The 21,235-nt window shown below is 38.6% G+C and overlaps 1 protein-coding gene across 4 annotated transcripts in view; it reads left to right on the forward strand.

Annotated features, from left to right (window-relative positions):
* Positions 1-610: 610 nt before the first annotated feature.
* The window catches only part of CADM2 (cell adhesion molecule 2), a 1,119,939-nt gene continuing 1,099,314 nt past the window's right edge, over positions 611-21,235 (forward strand). For all 4 annotated transcript variants that reach the window (XM_051859417.2, XM_051859415.2, XM_008267104.4 and 1 more), the window contains exon 1: positions 611-821. In XM_051859417.2, the coding sequence (XP_051715377.1) occupies positions 761-821 (61 nt within the window). In that variant the 5' untranslated portion in view covers positions 611-760. The remainder of the gene's footprint in view (positions 822-21,235) is intronic.

The raw sequence follows: 21,235 nt of genomic DNA on the forward strand, positions 1-21,235 counted from the left end.
TGTCCCTGGCCAGGGCGAGGGCGGGGCCTCCGCCGCGCTGAGCTTGCCCTTGTGTCTGGTGCTCGGTAGAGCTGCCGCCGCCGCTGCCGCCGCCGCCGCCGCCGCTGCCGCCGCCGCCGCCGCCGCTGCCGCCGCCGCCGCCGCCGCCGCCGCCGCCGCCGCTGCCACTGCTGCTGCTGCAGCCGGAGCATCCGGGAGCCGCCGCCGCCACCACCACCACTAGCGCTGCTTCCACTGCTGCCACCTCCCCTCCCAGGACCCCGAGACACCCCGGGCGCGAGCGGCGGTGCTGCTTGCTAGCTTCCCTTCTTCCCCCGCCCCTCCCGTCCGTGACCTACCCACTCCTTGCAGCCCTCGCCCGCACCTTTTCCGACACCTCGGCATCCCTGCACCACCTGCTCGGGCAGCCCTCGGCGGGCTCTGGGACTTGCTGTGCGCGCCGAGAGGAGAAGCCAGCGCCAGACCCGTGCCTGCCAGACGGGCTGTCGCGGGCTGCACCAGCAGCAGCACCAGCAGGAGGAGGAGGAGGAGAAGAAACTATTTCGCCCACCGAAACCCTGTTCTGCGGGTGCTTTGCCGCTGCCGCTTCTGCTGCCGCCGGAACCGCGTTCGCGGGTTCGAACACCGCAGCGGCGGGGACGGTGGGTCCGGCGGGCGCCGGCCGGGAGCAGAACCCAGCGGAGCCCTGCACTCGTGTGCCCCCGCTCGCCAGCATCTCCTTGCCCCCTCGTCCCTGCCCCAGACCCTTAGAGAAGGGACCATGATTTGGAAACGCAGCGCCGTTCTCCGCTTCTACAGCGTCTGCGGGCTCCTGCTACAAGGTAATCCCCGCCCCGCCGCGGGGAGCTTCAACTTCACGCCCATTCCCCTTCATCCCCATTCCACCCCGCGTTTCCACTCTCCCCCTCCCAGGCTGCCGGTCCCCGGCGGCTGCCGCCCCCTCCCCCTCCTCCCCGGTGCGGCAGGGGGCAGCGGCCGCGTGCACCAGCCCCTGGAAGCCCAGGCGCCGGCTCAGCCCTGCTCGCCGGCAGTCACCCCGGCACGCGGCACCTTTCGCCTTTCCATTCACCTGAGCTTGCTTCATCTCACTCCCTCCCCGCCGGCAGCCCCCCTCCCACGCCTCGGGGCTGGCAACTTGTGCCCCTCGTAGCATCCCACCCTCCGACCAACCCCCACCAGCCACCTCCCACATCACGCTCCCGACCGACCCTCTCCATCTCCTGTCATCTCTTTAACCTCTCTCCCTCCCACCTCCCACCTCTCGGGTCGCCTTTGCCTGGGCCCTTCTTCCCATCACCATCATATCCGTGTGTCTTTAAAAAGTGTGCGAGAGCCTGGGAGCGAGCTACCGACACGGTGAGAACAGCAGCAGCGGCGGCACCGTGTGCATTGCAATAACATCCCCGGGGCGGGGAGTGAAGGGGGGGGGGGAGAATGTGTTGTGAGACGTGTCATTCACCTAGGAAGAGAGAGGAGACTCTGTCTGGGATTGAAACAAAAAGAGAGAGAGAGGGAGAGAGAAACAAAAATACAAAAAAAGGGGGGGGGCAAAAAATGAATGAATGAAGCAAGAAATAAGAGGAAGAGGAGAGCAGCGAAAAATTAAAAGACCCAAACCGACTTTATGAACACATCGACTTATTATTCAGTCTGTGTCGTTTTCATTTTTTTTTTTTTTTCCTGAAAGCAAAGAAATGTTCTCCAGCAGTTACTTTACTGCTAAGGGATTTTGTCTGAGCTGCTTTCCCCTCTCCATCCGCTCTCCGCCGCTTCTTTCCATAATTAATATTATCCTTTCACGTGCAATGTTAAGAACCCCTGAGACCGCAGTGGAGGGAAACCGCACACAACAGTGTTGCGGTGCAAATCCCGCAGGGTGGTCGGGGAATCGGGGTTCACTTTCTCCCCAGACTGTCTCTTTTGGAAAAGGGAGAGGAGGGGGCCGCGTGGATCCGGAGGCCGATGCTGATTATGAAATACATAGCAGTGCCTGGAGTAGGAGCGCATGGGGCCAAGGCACTTTGGGGTGGTGGAGGAGGCAAAGGCGGCGTGCTAGGGCTGGGTGGACAGAGGCTGCTTTGAAGAGAGTAGTATAGGGATGTGGCTGGAGCGTGAGAGATGGAGAGGATGGATGTGGAATGATGGACGATAGAAGGCAAAAGAATTTTTTTTTTTTTGAAAGCTAGATGAGTCTTGATTTCCCGATAAACCTTTGCCCACCTCTCACCTTCTGTCATCGTTTGGATATTCGTAGGAGAAATAAGTTGATCAAATGAATTTGTCCCTGGGTAAAAGGATCTGAAAGTAAGATACACGTAGACCCACAGGCGTGCAAAACCCAATCGGCCTTTGGAGGATTTAAATGAGGTCAATGAACCATCTTTCAGCAAGTTCTTGGAATGCATCCTCCCTCCGACCGTCCTCCGGGAGCCAGACTGGGGACCGCATTTTATTTTGTGCATATTTATGAATGCAAAAGAAGAGATGATGGGGCAGAATTTTCCTGAATTCGCGCACGGACCTGGCAAAGATGATTTCCTGTAATATTTTGCAGCGATCTTGTGTATTTTACGTTGGATGTAAATTTCAGATGTCAGGTGCCAGAATTCCCGAGAAGGCAGACAGCACACATTCTCCCTGCTGACGCCGCCTCGTCCCATTTCCCATCGCGCACACCCCCACCCTCGCCTAAGTAACCCGGGTGGCTGACACATTACTTGGATTTCTAATCCGTGCTGAAACATCCTCCCAGAGACCCTGGTTCACCTCTCAGGAACTTGCATTTCTCAGCTCTGCTGTGTGTGTGTGTGTGTGTGTGTGTGAGCGCGCGTGCGCGCGCCGGCTTGCGCTGGGTAGGGGGAGTGTGATGTGGGGAAATCAGTTAATTTGGTGATTGCAATGAAAATTCGACACCGCTGGATGTGTTTTCCCTGCCAATCTGTGTGTGCTGCCCTGGCCGGTCATTGCACACACTGCTGGGCTGGTGCGAGATTATTTATTAAAGAGCATGTGGGCCACGCACTGTACTTGGGGGTCGCCTCCTCTCTTCCTTCAACATTTCTCTGTGAATTGTCTATTCAGTGCACTGCAAAATAACTGCTGGTGCCTCTCTCTCAGCTTGGAAGAGGATTTATTCTTTCTTTACTAGGAGACATTCCATCAGCAGCATTCAGGGCATGGGTTTCTTTTATTGAGTATGTAAACCAATGATTAAGACAGTGCTGCTTTTCACAGCAGCCTGGAGGGAGGAGGGGGAGGGATGGGGTGTGAGTATGGCAGGGAAAATGCACCACTGCAACCAGAAGCAGCACTAGCATCAGGTCCAAATAAAGAAATAAATAAGTGTCCTGCACAGCATCCAGTGCAAGAGCACCAGTCCAGTCATGTCTGTGGACTCATGAACATCTTAGATCAAGCCATATTAATACACTTAGAGAATATGATTGAAAAAAAAGAAGGGGGGTGCAAGGAGCCATTGGATTGTCTTCTCATGTGTATGGCTGCCTCACATTTATCAAACACTGCTTCACTGACACATCACACTTTGTTGATATTGTCAGTTCTTGCTCAGACAAATTGCTCATGCCTTCCTTGTTTTAGTCTTGCTGAGAACACTGCTTTGGGGTGCAGATTTATTCTTCTCCCATCACCCTACCTTTTCATCAGGACTTGGCTAGATTATAAAATCTAAGCGTTTTATTTGCTAGGCACAGATTAAATACTTAGCAGGTATTGCTATGTGCAGTGAAAGAAGGGTCGTAGAACTAGCTTTTTGCTAGAGGGAGTCTGCTCTGCCTCCTAGTAGTTATGACTAGGCAAATGTTATAGTCAATAGCTTCTTATTTGTAGTTCTGTCAATACTGTAGTGGTATTTTGTCACATAAGTAATACTAATCAATTTATGTACCGTTGTTCTCTTTCTTAAAATATGCACTATTCTGTACCAGGCGGCTCATTCGAACACATCTTCTCCCTATTTCTGTGTTTAATTTTATATTTTACGTTGTCACCAATTTTTTTTACCTTTTCTGGGATGCAAAATCAATTTTCTGGCTTGTTCATATGTAGAGTGATAAGTCGGCGATGAGAACTGAGTCAATGATAAAATGAGTTTCTGTTAAAAAAAAAAAAAAAAAGCTTACATCAGTTCTATCACATCTACCAGTTTGGCCTCAATGAGTTTTTGGGAAATGGATAGTAAGAAAATAAGCAAATGTTTCTGACCTAACATTTGTTTCTAACCAGAGTATAACTTGGGATGAAGACAACTTAGATAACAAAATTTGATTCAGTGGTAAGCTATGAGATACCGTTTCTTATTTTTCCCCAACTAGAAATGAACAACAGGATTCTGGAGTAAGGGCAGGGGACATATTAGAGAAAAGCATTTCTCTAGAATGAGCAGTACGAAAGCTTTCCACCTGTAACTAAGACCTCTCTTGGCTGTCGCATAGATGCAGTTCAGTTGCTTCCCTTTGCTAAAGCTGTACCCTTTTCCATGCCTGAAGGTACAGTGCAAAGATGCAGAATGTCCTGTGTAGCACAGCAACAATCCTGGAAAAGGCAAAAAAAAAAAAAAAAGGAAAAATATAATGGATAATAAACCTATATAGAGAAATCTAATTTTGTTCAGAACCTTACATTATTTTTGTAGTTTGGTCTTATTATACACACATGCATACACACACATACACATACTCACACAGCCAACACAAATGCCAGGGAATTAGTATTTTTGTCATAGGATATTCTGATTAAAGATTTGCTATATTTCTAAGAAAGATCTTCGAAGTAAAGCTCAGTTAGCCATACAAGTTACTTATCCCTCAGTATGAGTCATGAAGTACACCATTTTTAGAAAGCACAATGTAATGTGTACCCTAGTACAATACCTTATGCCTTATACCTCTGCATGTAATAACTCGGGTTTTGTCAAGCTCATTTTTTATGCTGAATGCAGTACTTGGAATATAGTTCACCACTCCTCCCTTTTTTGATGAATAGAAACTTTGAAAACTGTCGTCTGTGTTTAAGAGCCAATGACTATGACTAAAACAGTCAAGAATCAGACAATTAATAATAAGAAAACCTGCTTGTAAGCCTAAGGAGATATTGGACTAATTTTTATCAGGATGTGGAAGGTTAACTCATTGTCTTTTTCCCATTTCTATAACTATTAAAACGCCGGGGATATACTGTGATAAAACTAAGTATCAGCTGAGATGATTTCTATGATATACTGCCCTAGAAGATCAGATAAGTCCAAACTATTTGTCCTGCATTTAAATAGCAAGATATCACATTCTTTAAGGAAATACAGTCACTGAAATCACTTTTAAGAGCAAAAATGGAACTTCAAAAATGTTGGAAGACATCCTAAGCATGCATTCGAAAGTGTCCTGGAATCAACATCAAATAACATCAGTTTTCTGTTGAAAATAAGCTCTCTGTAAGATATGAAATGACCCAGACAAGTAAAATTTATTTATCATGAAGGATCTGAGGGTTCATTAGGAGTATAACACAGGCTTTCTAGCATGTTGATGTTGCATTTGATCGTGTTGGCATGTGTTCTGTGATAGTTGAGAAAGGGCCCTCATTTTCATGGACTTCATTAAATCCCTTTCTGTAACAGCTGCCTGAGGAGTTAAGGAAGCAGTGAGAGGAAAAATCACAAAAGAAGCAGAATTCCTAATCTGAACTCCGAAGCCCTTTGTTGAAGCCCTTTACAGCTCCAGTGTCCATTTGTGACTAAACACAAGCTTCCTGTGGGCAGTCCCAGAGCCTTATGTTAATTTGTGCAATTTCTCGCTCTTATTCTAGTTGATGAATAATAAATCAAATTGGATGGAGTAATATTTTTTAGTTAAGCCCTGATTAGTTCTTACAGAGTCAAGTGGTCTTTTCATAAGATATCATCACTCATACTTTGTTAGGCCATATAAACAAGCTAATTTTGAAGTCTTGTAGGTCTAAATGGTTTATGAAACTGATTTCCTATAGAAAAAAACTTAATATAAATAGTTCTTGATATACATCCTTAAATGAATTCAGTCTGATTAGTCATTCTTAATATGTTTCCCTACCCATTTTTTCTTTTTCATGATTAAAATCTGAGATACTTTACATTTGATTACATCATAAACTCCTTCCATGCAAAAACGAAGGACATAATTTAAATTTATTGATTTAACCTAGAAATTTAAAAGGACAAGTTCACTGCCAACATTTTATTTGAAAATGTCAAGCATTTTTGGAGTGTAGTTCTGTAGTATCAAAAAAGGCATCTTCTGCAACTTTCTTGTGTAAAGTGGTGGGTGAGGATTAACCTAGAGCTTCCGCAGCTGAAGCCCCCTGCTGTGTGATGATGCAAATGGCATCTAGGGCCTAATGTGCTCTGCAGCCTCACAGACACACAGGAAAGCAGTCATGTGGCAGGAGAGTGAAATGGAAGTCTTTTCATAGCTTGTAGTAGACCTGAAACATCCTGTAGCTTTTTATAACCAGAAATAATGCAGAGTGCTTGCAGTCACGTGAGCTCATGAAAAAAACAAAGGCGAGAACATATATTTTGCTTAGAGATTAATAAATACGTACCAGTAAAATTATCAGCATTTTCCTCACATGAATGGCGAACATTTTATTTCCTTGCAAACTATCAGGAACGTTGAGACCATTAATGAAGTTAAGTAGGATTTCTACAAATTGTTTACATGTATTGGATCTAATAACTATTGTCCTAGGAAGTACTCTGTTGTCTTTCTCTTCCATTAGGGAGCCAGGAGTCAGTTCCTTGGTCTGAGCATTTTCTGGATTATGAGAATAGGGCATTTTTAAAAGGAGTAGGAATTAACTGTTCAGACCATGTTCAGATAGTTTGTTTTGCGCTATTAAGTGGAATTTGTGTTAAGTCTCATCAGTAGATGATGGTTCTTCTCTGAAAAATATTATCACAGGCAAAATCATCATATTAGGTTCCTTTTAAAAACTCAAGAGTCATGGGCCCCTTCTTATTCACAGCCTATGATGAAAATCTATGGGGAAACAGTAACGAATGTAGCTGTGTTTGTTTTGATTCCATTGCTACAGAACAAAATAATGGAACCGATTATGGATATTGATTTTTATTCGAAGAATGAGCCCAGTTGGTCCTGTTAATGTGTTCTGTGGGTTTCCTTAAACAAATAATAAATTGCTATCATTCAGAAGTGTGTGGTCTATTTAAAAATTAGGGAAGTAAATATTCTGCCCAATTTGGAATTTGTTAAATACGAATACTGAAGTCAGAGATATCATTGTGGAGAAAAGAAATATGCTTCCCTCACAAATATCTATATGTGCAAGTATATACATGTTCAAAATATCCAATTATTTTAAGGCTGAAGGACATCTTTTCGTGAGTAATCTGAATTTGGGGCTTTAAGGGTGAATTGAGAAGGATAAATTAGAAGGTTTTTCTTTTTTTTAATTTTGCATTCTTTATTTTCTTTTACCCTTTTAATGAAGCTAGCAAGTACATTTTTAGAATGGATTTTTTATAATTAACAATGATTAACTCTTGTCCTTAATAACACACAAAAGGTTTACAATTTCAGAAATTGCAATAGATTTAGCATTTATAGTGGATCTCCTTTTGTGGTTGTGAAACTGAGTGATGAGAATCTACTCTTACCTGAATAGATAAATACAGGACTGCAGATGTAGATCAGCCAGAGAAAGAGAGAGAGAGAGAGCTGGTTATTAATTATTAACATCATACTTTAGAAGTCTTTGAAATAAATATTAACATGATCATTATTCAACATTGGGGATAACTCTTTCTGAGTCAGCAAATAGTTTTCATTTAAATATTTGTTATCTGTCAGCAGCTTCAGTGCTGACAAGGAAGCCCCTGCCTGGTCATTGCGTTAGTTTGGGTATTCTGAGTGCTGGATACTGACGTCATAGAAACTGCTGAGAAAATAAAACTAAAACCTTCTTTTGCATTGAGGACCATAAAGTCTTTATTTTATAGCTAAGTGGGATCAAATAGTGCGAGTAATTTAATTTTGCCTTGTGAGCAAACCAGAGTCCTTTTAGAGGTTGAGTACCCAGTTGTTTTATATATTTGTGTGATAGTTAATTTACAGTAAGGGGGCGTTGTTTATATAAAGTTGTCCTTGGGAATGGTGTGAGAAAGCACCTTTCCTGACATGGATGTGCTGCCGACTGCTAAGTGTATCGCTGTTACATTAAATCAGTGTAATTTATAAAGCCAATTACTTTGTTCTTGTTAAAGAAATATTTTTAACTCCTGGGTTAAAATTCTATTTAAAAATGCAGATTCTCCCCCTAATGCTTACTTAAACATCAAGGCCTAACATGTATAGTGTGTGAAGTATGTTTTTACTTTCTTAAATTCATACTCTGTGCATCCTCCCCCTCCCACCCCAGGGGAAAATGTCCCTGACACCTATACTTTCTGTTAATTCTCATAGCTTTAATATCATGTTTTTCAATCTGAAATGGTAGTCTTAGGTGGAAATCAGAGATAATGGATTACAAATTAAAATATTTATACTTAAAATCAAATAAAAGATGGATAGTGAACCTCTTCTTGAATTGCCTTTCCCTTACTGCTCTCTATTTTTGGTGCTCCAGACTGAATAGTAACTCAGCTTCCTTTATACTCTCCAGGAATATAATATCCCCTCTTCCCCTAGCCCCCTACCAGTCCCCAACCATGTGATGGTCCTGAAAGACCCATTAAAAAAGTTAATGGGGAATGAAGAATAAAGAAAGGGAGTTTGACTGAACAGTGTGTACTGAGTATGTACAGGTTGGGCAGTTTTTCCTTTCTGCCCCCAAGGTGCATACCTATGTGTTTTGTAAGGAAAAGTCTCCTACTATGTGGGTATAGTTGTTTTTGTTATTGTTATTACTGCTTTTTTTTTTTTTTTTTTTGAGAGTTCCACCTCCCTAGTCTCCTAATAAAAATGGCAAAGAGAGGAGAGGAGGAATGTGAGTCAGCCAGCCAAACACACACATAAATGCCTGGCAAAGCCAACTAAATTAGCATATGCTAGGGTGAGTATTTCCCTCTGTTGTTACATAATCCTTTTCTAATAGGAAACCAGTTCTCATCCTTAACCCCTTCAGGAAGGTGGGGATTCTCCCACTGATATATTTTTATTTTGTTTCATTTATTTTCTCACGATTGTGTAAATCACCTATTGAAGGGCTTTTACGTCAAGCTCCTTTTTCCCCCTCTTCAGTCTTTCTGTACACAAATGTTCCATTCTATGTCCAACTTCAGGATTCAAGAATCAACTTTTCTATAGCTTTCACTGAGAGGATCTAATTAGCATTTAGTCTCCCTGCACTCATGTGCAGCTTTCTTTGGAAAATGTATTAGTTCTATGAGGTTCCCCTAAGGATTCATAATACCGTAGTTTGTTACATGTACTGTGATATTCAGTGTGCCTTAATTATGCACGTGGCCTCATTGCAAAGCCTTTTCAGGGATCATGTGGGATAGAACAGGGGTCTAGCTGTAAGTTCACTGTCATGTGTTAATGTGTAGGTGGTATTCAGAGAAGGATGTTTCTAAAGGCAATTATATATCTATGACTCCAGTATAGCAAGCTTTTACTTGCATTCTGCACTTACTAGTTACTCTGCCAAGGCAGAAGTAAATTCTCCATTGTGATACATAATACAGTATCTGTTATTTCTAAATAGTTCTTTGCTCTGGGAATCAACTAAAATAATGAGTGAAAATGTGTATCCCTTACCCTGAATAGGGATTGTTCCTTTCACTCGACCAAACAAAAAGAAGAATCAGAAATTGTTCCAATGTCAATACTCTATTCCCTAACTAGCCCATTAACACATTTCACTATGGTGAGTTCTTGAAGTTTGGCTGCTTATTATTTTGGGCTATGGAATTTTAGATAGTATTAATTGCCTGCAGTCTTCATGGACTGCCAAATGTCAGTGCATTGTCAATTTGAGATATTATATTTTCAGGTTTTTGTTTTTATTTTTATTTTATTATTTTATTTGTATTTTATTTATTATGTTGTTTGGGATGCAATTTAAACAACTGTGAAAATATAGAGGAACATTGAACTCAAGAGAGTTAGACAGTTATTTTTAAAAAAAAAAACTTTCTCTGTGGAAGGTGCTAGAAGAATTGGCTCATTTTGTACATGTTATCACTTATAAGGATATTTTCCTACATTACAAGGTTTGAGAATGCACTTATATTAATTGTAACCTTTGAATAACCTGCATTCCTCTGTTTTGTTCGATTAGAAAATTTTGGTTTAATTTGTAAATATAATTCTTTTATTTAGGGCTACTGACAATGAAAAGCATTTTATAAATTAAGAAAGTAACTATTTTAAATAATTTTTATCTTGTAATTCAGCACAACTACTTAGTTTCTGAAGCTGTACTATTATTAGTGGTAGCTTAAAGTGCTGTCCTTGCCTGGAACCCTTACAATCAGAATCTGATGTAAGATGCCACTTGCCCTGTGCATTGATTATTTTAAGCATTTATGTCTTTTTGGTTCATGAGAAGCCTAAGCATTTCATCTATTTATGATCTATGTATTTTGTATATTTTAATTTTAGTATGCTGAAGGTTACACATTTACCCGTCAGCTCTCGTAGGGTGCACAGTCAGAAGTGTTACTCTTTATTTCAGGTGCCTCATTGCCCATGTGGTCTATGTCCTTTTTTAGATATTTTCATTCCACTGATTGGCTAGTTCCCTTCCAATACATTTAATCTTGACACTATTCTTTGAATCCAAATGATATCTAAGTATTTATGTTATAATTACCAAAATGCCAGTACAATATTCTAGATGGAATAGATATTTTCAGTGACTTTTCCTTTGTACGTAATATATGGAGAGAAGATAAAAATGAATACTAAGAAACACAGAGGATTCTAAGTGATTATGTACTTCACAAAAGTGACGTGACAGTCACTTCAAATTTGCACTAAAAACATTTGTTAAAAAGCTTTGCACCTTCCTGTTTTCTTTAAGTCTGTTAACTCTTGATCTTTTTTGCTACCTACTAAAGAATTCTATGTCTAGCCCCACAATATTCTGGATAATGATTTGGTTGCACGTGAAGGCACATCATCGCTTTGTTCTGCTTGGAGTAGCTGACATTTTCGGATAAATGTATAAACAAGGAGGAATTACCAGCTGACCTTGATCCGCCAGATTATGAGTACGGACTGACCTGCTTTTGTTACTGCCAAGCCACAGAGAAGTTTCCTGATTAGTCCCTGACATAAAAATTCAGGGTGCATTCCTCCCAGTTAACTGAGGGAGATTCTATTTTATTTGAAAGGCCTTTAAAAAAAATCCGAAATATTGTTTTGTTTGTTTTTCTTAATGCTTAGTCATATGTCTACAAGGGAGGACACATGTTTGCTGTGGCTGGATTTGATTTATTTCTCTTTTTGCATTTGAAAGACAGAGGAGGTAGGATGAGAATATTAATTACTTTTTGAAGAGAATTTAAATATGGTTATTGGGAGTCAAACATCAAGGCCAGAAAAGGACTTTAAATTTAAACAGACTGTATTTCTTCATAAAATATTTTAAGAATGCTTTTTCTAAAATGTCCCTGTAAAGTGTAGCTTTTCTTAAAAGTCATACAGTTTTTCTTCACATTTTAAAGATCGATTTCCCTGATGCTTCTTGGATTTTTGACTGCTTCTTGACTTTCAACACTAGAAAAGGTTTTATTAACTAGACTAACTTAAGATTCACCTGACTCCAGGTGCAGGCATCACTTTGTCATCCTCACGGGGAAACGTACTTTCAGCAAATACGTATCCAGAGCAGGTTAAACTGCTCAATTTATTAAGGGTTATGGCCACTTGATAGAGTTGATATAAAGAATTAAATTCTCCCATAACTTTTGTTAGTACTTTGGTCTTGCTTTATATTAAATCATGCATGTCTGTGTGATGCAGAAGAAAAAACTCAGTCTTGTCTCGAATGCGGCTTCCGTTTGGATTGTGCAGATAGACTGGGAAGAGAGTGGCTCATGAGAAGGGAAGGTCATTGGGGAAGCAACTTTTGTTGACTTTTCACGAAAAATTATTTTAGGACATTCCTGATTTTTATTCATTATTTTGAAGACATTCCTATCAATCTGTAGTTAAGTAGGACATGCATTTTAATCTTTTTTTAAATGTATAATCACATAGCATCTGAAATACTGAAATGTGAAGCGGAGTTAACCTTCATATGTCTCAACACTTTCAGTCATAATGATCCACTCAGCAATAGAATTTCAGTACAATATAAGAAGGAAGGGAAGTAGGCATTTAGCATGGAGGTGGAGATGCATGCAACCTGCCATTTGAGCCTGAGTTTGATTCCCAGCTCCAGCTCTTCACTTCAGCTCCCTGCTAAGGCTCACAATGGGACACAACTGTGATGGCTCAACTAATTGTGTTTCTGCCACACATGTGGGAGACCTGGGTTGATTGCCTGGATCCTGGCTTCAGCCCCAGCCCAGCTCTGGCATTTCAAGAGTGAACAAACTGATGCAAACTCTCTCTCTCCCTCCTGGGCTGTCTCTGTGCCTCACTAAAAGAACATTTTTTTTTTTTTTTTCTTAACTAGGAGGGACCTTTATCTTCTACTTTGAACAATAAAGCACTGCAGACCAACATTCTTATCTGGAATTGCCAAACTAAAAACAATCTCCATAGTATTCATTTAAAGAATATTGTGAAAATTTGTTTTCTTTATAGAATAAGGTGTTAATTAGCTTTAAAGAGTTTTGTGTCAGATAACATTTACAAACACATTTCCAAAAGTCAACTAAAATTTATAGCAGATAGTTTCATGTGCATTGGTTTGCTTTCTCCTTTGTTTATTATTATTATTTTTTTGACAGGTAAAGTTAGACAGTGAGAGAGAAAGAGACAGAGAAAGGTCTTCCTTTTTCCGTTGGTTCACCCCCCAGGTGGCCGCTACAGCCGCTGCATTGCAGCCGATGCACTGCACCAATCTGAAGCCAGAAGCCAGGTGCTTCCTCCTGGTCTCCCATGTGTGTACAGGGCCCAAGGACCTGGGGCATCCTCCACTGCCTTCCCGGGCCACAGCAGAGAGCTGGACTGGAAGAGGAGCAGCCGGAACAGAATCCGGCGCCACAACCGGGACTAGAACCCAGGGTGCTGGTGCCACAGGCGGAGGATTAGCCAAGTGAGCCGCAGCGCCGGCCCTCCTTTGTTTATTATTAATAGAAATGCTATGTATATGTTAGCAAGATAATAAGTTCATAATTTTTAGAGGCCTAGTGGAGTTTACTGAAGTCAGATTTACTTTAAATTATGTATTTTTATCCAATTTTATTGACCACGCAACTGTAGACTACCAACAAAGCACATATACTAAAATGTATGGCAGTGTACCATTAGGTAAAGGGAGGAGATGCTGTTGCAATATTTAAGACTTGATTTTTTGGAAGTGTTTTGCAGCAAGAAGACATATGAGGAGAATGAAGAGACTTAAGTTCTCATCTAACCCATGCTACTGTTGTAGAAGCTTTGACCAAGTTACTCCTCTTGCAGCTTGATTTTCTAATCTGTTGATTGTGAATTTGGAACCATATCCATTTTTGGCCATGTCTTGTAGAAGTCTTATGGATGGCTGCAAACTACAGCAATGGCATCTTTCTTATACCTTTCCATGTAACAATGTGTTGTGTTTTTTTTTTTTTAAATGGACTTTTCCTGATGTGCTTCCCCCACCCTACAATAAACCTTTCCTCAAAAAAATTTTACTTTTTTTTTGAAAAGGGAGCGGTGGTTTGCGGAGAGGAAGAGGAAAGAGAAGTAGAGATTTTCCATTCTCTGAGTCACTCACCAAGTATCAGAATGGGCCAGGCAGAAGCCAGATGCTCAGGTGGTCTCCCACATAAGTGATAGGGATCCAAGTACTTGAGCTATTACCTCTGTTCTCCAGGATGCCTTAGCAGGAAGCTGGGATTAGAAGTGGTGCTGGGGTTCAAATCCAAGCCTCTGGCTATAGGGTACATTCCAAGCAACTGCTGTACCCAACACCCACCCTGATCACATGTTCTTAAGACATTTTTGATAACATCTTAAGTATTATTCATTGCTTAAAGTTTTTATATATATATACAGAGATTTTTATATATTCTCTTTATGTTATAGATTCTTATGTATGTACCTATGTAAGTTTCATAGCTTTTCTTTCTCTACCAATGAGCTTTATAAATCAATTTTGTAACCATCAGTCTGAGTTTGGCATACATATTTTTCTCACAAAATTACATACATAGATCAACTCTGGAGACTTAGGGAATTGTTGTTCTGTTCGTCAGTTTTATTACTAGGAAGTGGACTGGATTTGTTTCTCAAATTTTGAGTCGGATTTCATTTTTTCTGTGCACTTAATATGTGTGTAAAAATTTCCATGATTCTTTTGTTCCTCATACCTTTTGGTTTTCTTAAGTATAACTCATTTATTCATTGATTCACCTTTCAACAATTGTGTATTTGAAAGCAGTGCTGTAAATGCTGGATACACAAGGAAATAAGACAAACACAACCTCTACCCTTTTGAAGCTTACAATCTGGTGGTAGACACATAAAAAAAAAATCAAAATATGTAACACTTGACTTCTTTTTTCTAATTAAAAATAGCTCCATTTCATAGTAATGTCATTTCAATGGCAATAAAATGTGAATATATCAATGAGGCTGCAAGATCACTGATTTAACAACAAGGCAATAACCTCACTGGGCTTTTAGCATTTTTTTATTTAAGGTTGGATTCAACAGCTCTCCTTTCCATCACTCCCTTATTCTGAAAACATTCTCAGTATGATGCCAGTATCTTCTTCTTCTTTTTTATTTATTAGTACAACTTGAAAGAAGCTGACAACTGAACAAGAAATATTCAAGCATGCTCTATTCTAACTGATTTGTTCAAGAGGATGATTCATTTAATTTCCTAAAGGCCCATTGGGCCAGAAGAGTAGATGACCAGGTCAGCAGAGGAAATGTAGAGGAGAAGAGGTCTGTGAGAAGAATCTATGTAACGAGCAACCATATTTAGTTTTTTAGAGCTGGAGTTCTGCTTGAGCAGTTCTGATGTTACCAGTGACAGTCATTTAAGGAGCTGCTGATGCCTCAGGGAAAACATTTTTAAAGTGTCCTATCTAGAAACAATGCTCCTTGTACAGTGTCATATATATTAAAACTCCGTCCCTTGTTTATATTACAATACATTGCACTTGATTAAAACTGGTAATGCTGTAATGTCATTTTTTGAGAGTGTGATTAAAGGTTCCTGAAATCTTTCTTTCTGTTCAGTCTGCTCTGAATATGATTGAAATATTAATCACCTGGCACATAAAGCAGGCGGATAGAGGAGGAAGCCATTTAAGGACTTTAAAAAATGCAATGAATTTTATATGCAATTATTTAAAACATTGGAGAAAAATGCAAAATCATGTGAGTGGGCTACAATTATTCTTGGCATCATTATATCACTTCTTTTACCATTTAACGTTGAAGACCCCAAGGTAGGCACAATGTCATTTCTAACTGATATTGTATGATGTTTTTGAATATCGTTACTCACTGGGTAGTGGATTTCCTGGAATAGATGATACCGTAGTAGATAAGGTAATTCTGTTCAATTTTTGAAATGCAGTTTGGAAATCATAATGGAAATGGTATAGCATGGATAATTACTCTATTTAGAGACTTATTTATTAGAGTATGTCCAACAGTGCAAACACATAGAAAATTCTCTGATTTCCCATTATCTTTAATGTTGTTTTCTTTTTTTTTAAAGAAACTTTAAAATTAAAGCAATTCCCGTAACTACTGTGTTATAGGTGATAATTTGCTGGAGTGCCGTTTTTGTCCTAAATGATTTATTGTGAAAATATATCTCCTTTTGCAAAGTCAGAGATGCATATATTCGTGGAAGCTTTTATAGAGAGAACTAGGTGGTGCTGTTCTGTCATCTTTGTATCTTAGTGGCTTCTTTGGCCCTGTTCTGGATTCACTGAACACTTTTATATGATAGTATATAAAGTAAAATAGTTTTGCTCTCTTAATCAGCGTTACTCTTTTTTTCTTAAACAACTAAGTTTATATTGATTTTGTCTCTGTTTTCAGCAATACTTTTGTATAGCAGATAAAAACTTTCTTTCTGAATAGTAAGGTATTACATAGTTGATTACTTCCCTCATTTTTATATCATTTAAAATAGTACAGTAGATCCTGAAATACTCATATTTTTATATTACTATGTCTTTTTAAAAACCTGACTTTTTATTTTACAAAACTCTTACTTATAGTTAAGTTTGAATTTTAAGTGTTGATGTTGTGCAATTTGAACTGAATTACTATGAAATGTCACAAACATGTATGCTTAAGAAAAACATATTTGTATTATTTAAATATTACACATTTTATGTAGTCTTTAAACAAAGGAAGAGATGCTTTGTTCTTGAAAGGAAATTCTGTTTACTTAATTTAGTTCCCTGTCAAGAAAAATGACCTCAATTAGACTGCCTGTTAATCTCTTCATGTTTCAGGATATCATTACAATAATTGTGCCTCCCAGTGCCCTTAGTGGTGCCTGATAGTCCGAATTAAGGAACTCATTCAAACCTAAATAAATTAACAGTAAACAAGTTAGTCTATTCTCCAAATATATTTAGTAACTGGCGACTCTGAGATGTAGTATCTCCGTAAGAGTTACAACTTTCAGATATACCTGTATTTTGGGAGTGCAGGTAAGAGATAATTTATAAAAAAAGATTGTAATTTTCCACCAAAAGTTGTTTCATAATCTATATAGCAGTTCTAAATTATGTTTCTTAATTATTTTAATACCATTTGTGAAGAGCATATTACATAATTTATTATTTAATGAAAAATGGATATAAAGTATGATAAAGTACTCCACGCAGTGTACCTGTGTGCCTCATTGTAGAATTATTCTGCATATCTATCATTTTAAATGGGTAAAAGTAATTTATATCCTTTATTTCTGACATAATAAATAAAGCCTCCTTGCTGTGAGTTATTTTATAAAACATTTAAGTTTTACCTTAATAGAAAAATGAATGTTACATAGAAACCCTTTTTCATTTTCTGCTGCTTTCCAAATCTTTTATCTGTGGAAGACAGAATCAATAGGAGATTTCCAGTTGGTTCCACAGGATGTCATCCTTAACGTAAAGAGATAATCACATAGATGAAGATCTTCTAGATTAATAAATATAAGTGAAAGTAATGGTAGACTTCTGTGCTTGCGGGTGGCCTCCCCTAATAAAATGAAATGTATAACTGTAATGCATTAAATGGAGGAACTGCATAAAGATAGGGCCATTCATTGACAAGGAATACTTTCATTTTGTAGCAAATGAAATTTTTTTTAAGAACCATTAGTTATCTTTCATTGTATACTGCCAGAGTCTTAAAATGGAAGGACAGATAAAAATTTTAAAACTAAACAAAAAGTTTCTGTTATGTTCTGAGTAATGTTAGAATTACTCTCTGGCTTTTAGTTATTATATTCATAGATTTTCTTTGTATGCGTAGAAATATGTTTATGATACCCATTGGTTCACTTTTTGAAACCTGACATTTGTCAGAGATACGAATAAAAAAAAGTCATATTTAATTTACTAGATCCTAGATTTACATTATGCACCATAATTTATTATTTTTTAACAGATTTATTTATTTATTTTGAAAGTGAGAGTTACATAGAGGGTGAGAAACAGAGATAGAGAAGTCTTCCATCTTCTGGTTCACTCCCCAGATGGCCACATTGACCTGGGCTGGGCCAGACTGAAGCCAAAAGCCAGGAGCTTCATCCAGGCCTCCCATCCAGGCAGGGCACTATTTCCTGCTGCATTTTCCAGGTCATTAGCAGGGTGCTGGATTGGAAGTGAAGCAGCCAAGACAGGAATCGGTATCCATACCATAGGCGGGTGATGCCCCTGGATGTAGTATAACCTGCTAAGCTACAATGACAACATTGGCTCCTCCACTGCACTTTTTTTTTTTTAAAGATTTTATTTATTTATTTGAGAGGTAGAGTTATAGACATTGAGAGGGTGAGATAGAGAGAAACGTGTTCCATCCGCTGGTTCTTTCTCCAAATGGCCCTGAAGGCCGGAACTGAGCTGATCCGAAGCCAGGAGCTTCTTCCAGTTCTCCCACGTGGGTGCAGGGACCCAAGCACTTGGGCCATCCTCTACTTCTTTCCCAGGCCATAGCAGGGAGCTGGATCTGAAGTGGAGCAGCAGTTCTAGTGCACTAGAACCAGTGCCATAGGCAGAGGATTAACCTACTGAGCCACTGCACCAGCTCCTAGACGGTACTTTAAATCAAGTGCATTTGGTGAAAAATATCCAAACCACAGATGGAACTAAATCAAAATTACTTCTCTCCCCAAATATAAATATATATTTCATATAATAATTGTATTGTTAACACTGATAACTGCCCACTGTTTTAGAGGAAGAGGTAGATTGGGGAAACACTAATCACATCTCTGGTGATGTATTTTTTTTTGGACTGAGAGTTTACACCAAAAATGCCTACTGGGTGGCTCATAATTTATGATGATCAATATTTATTTATTGGATATATTTTCTTAGAAAAAGAGCAAATTTTCTTCATAATTATTTTCAATGAAGATGAATCTTAGGGAATGTACCCTAAACTATAGTAATCAATGGCAGCAAACATTACTCTGCTATGTCATCTTCTCTCTCCAAGTGTTCCTCTGGAAACTTCTGAAAAGGTTTCTTTTCATCTTGCCACGTTTTATCAATGATGAAAGATTCATATCTCATGGATCTAAAGGTGTTTTCACTTTAAAAGGTAGACTCAAAAACAACAACAAAGAACAACAAGAGCTAAGGGATTTCTGGATTTCTTTTAAGATCAGAGAGCAGAATAGGTGAAAAAAAAAAAAACAGAAAAGGGGCAGATGATAATTAAAAAGAGAAAAGCAATAGTATAATGGAGAGTAGAGGTTTAGATCTTTTGTACTTGCTAAGTATAGTTTTCTTTGTTATACTGGTAGAAAATAAAATCTCCAAAGAAGCATTGGCACAGATTTATAGATGATATTAGCAAATCGAGGTTTTACATACCCAGTGGATACCGACATCATTGCACATGGTGAAAGAGATTTGAACAGAACTAAATAAGAATGAGGGATGACCCTTGCTATAGTAAATCCAGACTCTGACTAACTGTAGAAGAAGAGCAGTGATAATGAAGAAGTCTGACATCATTAACAGGTAGGTCTTAATGATACTCACCACCTGTGACTGAAAATAATGCAATGAATAACCTTTGAGGGAAACATCTTCTCACATACTTAGTATACTCTCCTGTGCAACCTTTATCAAGCCAGGAACTTTCTGAATATATCTTTGCTAGTGAGCTTTGACTGTGTCAAGCTCTAATTTGTCTTAAAATTATTACATTAGCCTCTCTTTGCTGGCATTAATATGAGTGGAAGTGACGGGATGCAATAATTAGGACGTGCTTGTGTTTTGCAGGTCAATCGCAGGAGATGCTTCTCTTATTATAGCTTTGCAGTTTACAAATTGTCAAGTTTTCAAACAGTGTATTATTATTGGCTACATACATTTAGATGTGAGACTGGGAAAAATATCACCACAGAATAGTTCTTAAAAACCGAGCAATGGTTTCATCATTGATTTTTCTCATGAGCTATTGACTTCAAAGCAAACAAAACTTACAAAAGCAGCCTGTACATTTAATTCCTAATGTGTCAATCAGCGAGTATTTCAAAGTGAACATTGCTTGCTAAAAACTGAAATCTTTAAATTTGAGGATAATTTGACATGAGGAGGAGGGACCTTCTTTATTCAAAAGTTTAAAGTAAATAAAAGACTGAAAGATAATAAAGGCATTTGAAAAGTTTGTCTTCTTATTTCACATAAACAAAATATATAGTGTAAATTAGAGGTGTTCCTTAGAAACAAAAATGGTATAATTGCTGATCTAAATATCCAGTTTAATCCAAATGTGCTAGTAACTGTCAGAAATGATATATCGTCTTGTTAATTCATGTATATTTTCTGCATTTCCCCTATTAATTGACAAGTTATGTGAGTACAGAGGGATCATTCACTTTTTATTTTCATCTTCTACACATATACTATTGTCTGGCACACAGTTGTTCAATAAGTTTTTGTTGCATGAGTGACTATGATGCTCTCAATTTGTTTTTTTAAATAAAAGATTATCTTTTGAGCCACATAAAATGCTGAACAGAAATCAAATTGATACTTGTATCTAAAATACACCAACTTAATAGTAATGACCATTGGGTAGAGTTCTTTAAATTCTTTCTTAGATACATCATGACCCACAATGGATTATATATCATTTGTTATTTGAGAATGTTTGTAATTGTGTTTATTGCATAAGACTTTAATCACAATATTACTATTGCTCATTTAAAACAGTAAAATGGTAAAAGGACAGAAGAATTTACTTGCTGAAATGTCATAAGAACACATTTCAACATATTAATATATTTCCTATGTTAACTGTTTATCATTGCTAGTAGTTCAGTATATGTATTGTGTACTTCCAAAAATTTGTGGAAGATTGAATTAAAAGATTATTGCAAAAAATTTCTGAAATGCATGCCTATGAAGAGTCTTCAAAAAGAATGCAGAAAATACAAATTATGAAAAAACTGTACATAGAATCAAAATTATTTTGCACCAAAATAAACTAACGTTTTGATTCCATGAGCTTTTTAAGCTTTCCTTGTGTGTATGTGTGTGTGTGTGTGTGTGTGTGTGTGTGTTTGTGAATATTCTTTATAGCAGAAATTTGTCCAAAGTCATGAAATGTAACTGAATTGTGTGAAAAAATAAAAACAAAGATGGTAATAGGCCATGGGGGAAATTTTACATCAGAAACATGTTTTAGCAAAATTGGATGAAAGTTTAAAATAAGCTCTATTGCACTTTACATTTAAACATGATCTCATTTCAACCCTATTTAAATCTTATTTCGGAGGCAGCATAGTGTAAATGGAAAGTACAAGGAATAGGGCTTCAAGAATTAAAGTTCTGATTATGACTGTGCTATTGGCTCCCTCACCCGGGGAAACAGCTCATCTCTCTAGGGGTCAGGTATTCAGACAGTGTTAGGCT

This window comes from Oryctolagus cuniculus, chromosome 4, assembly GCF_964237555.1.
Source record: "Oryctolagus cuniculus chromosome 4, mOryCun1.1, whole genome shotgun sequence".
Taxonomy (NCBI): Eukaryota; Metazoa; Chordata; class Mammalia; order Lagomorpha; family Leporidae; genus Oryctolagus; species Oryctolagus cuniculus.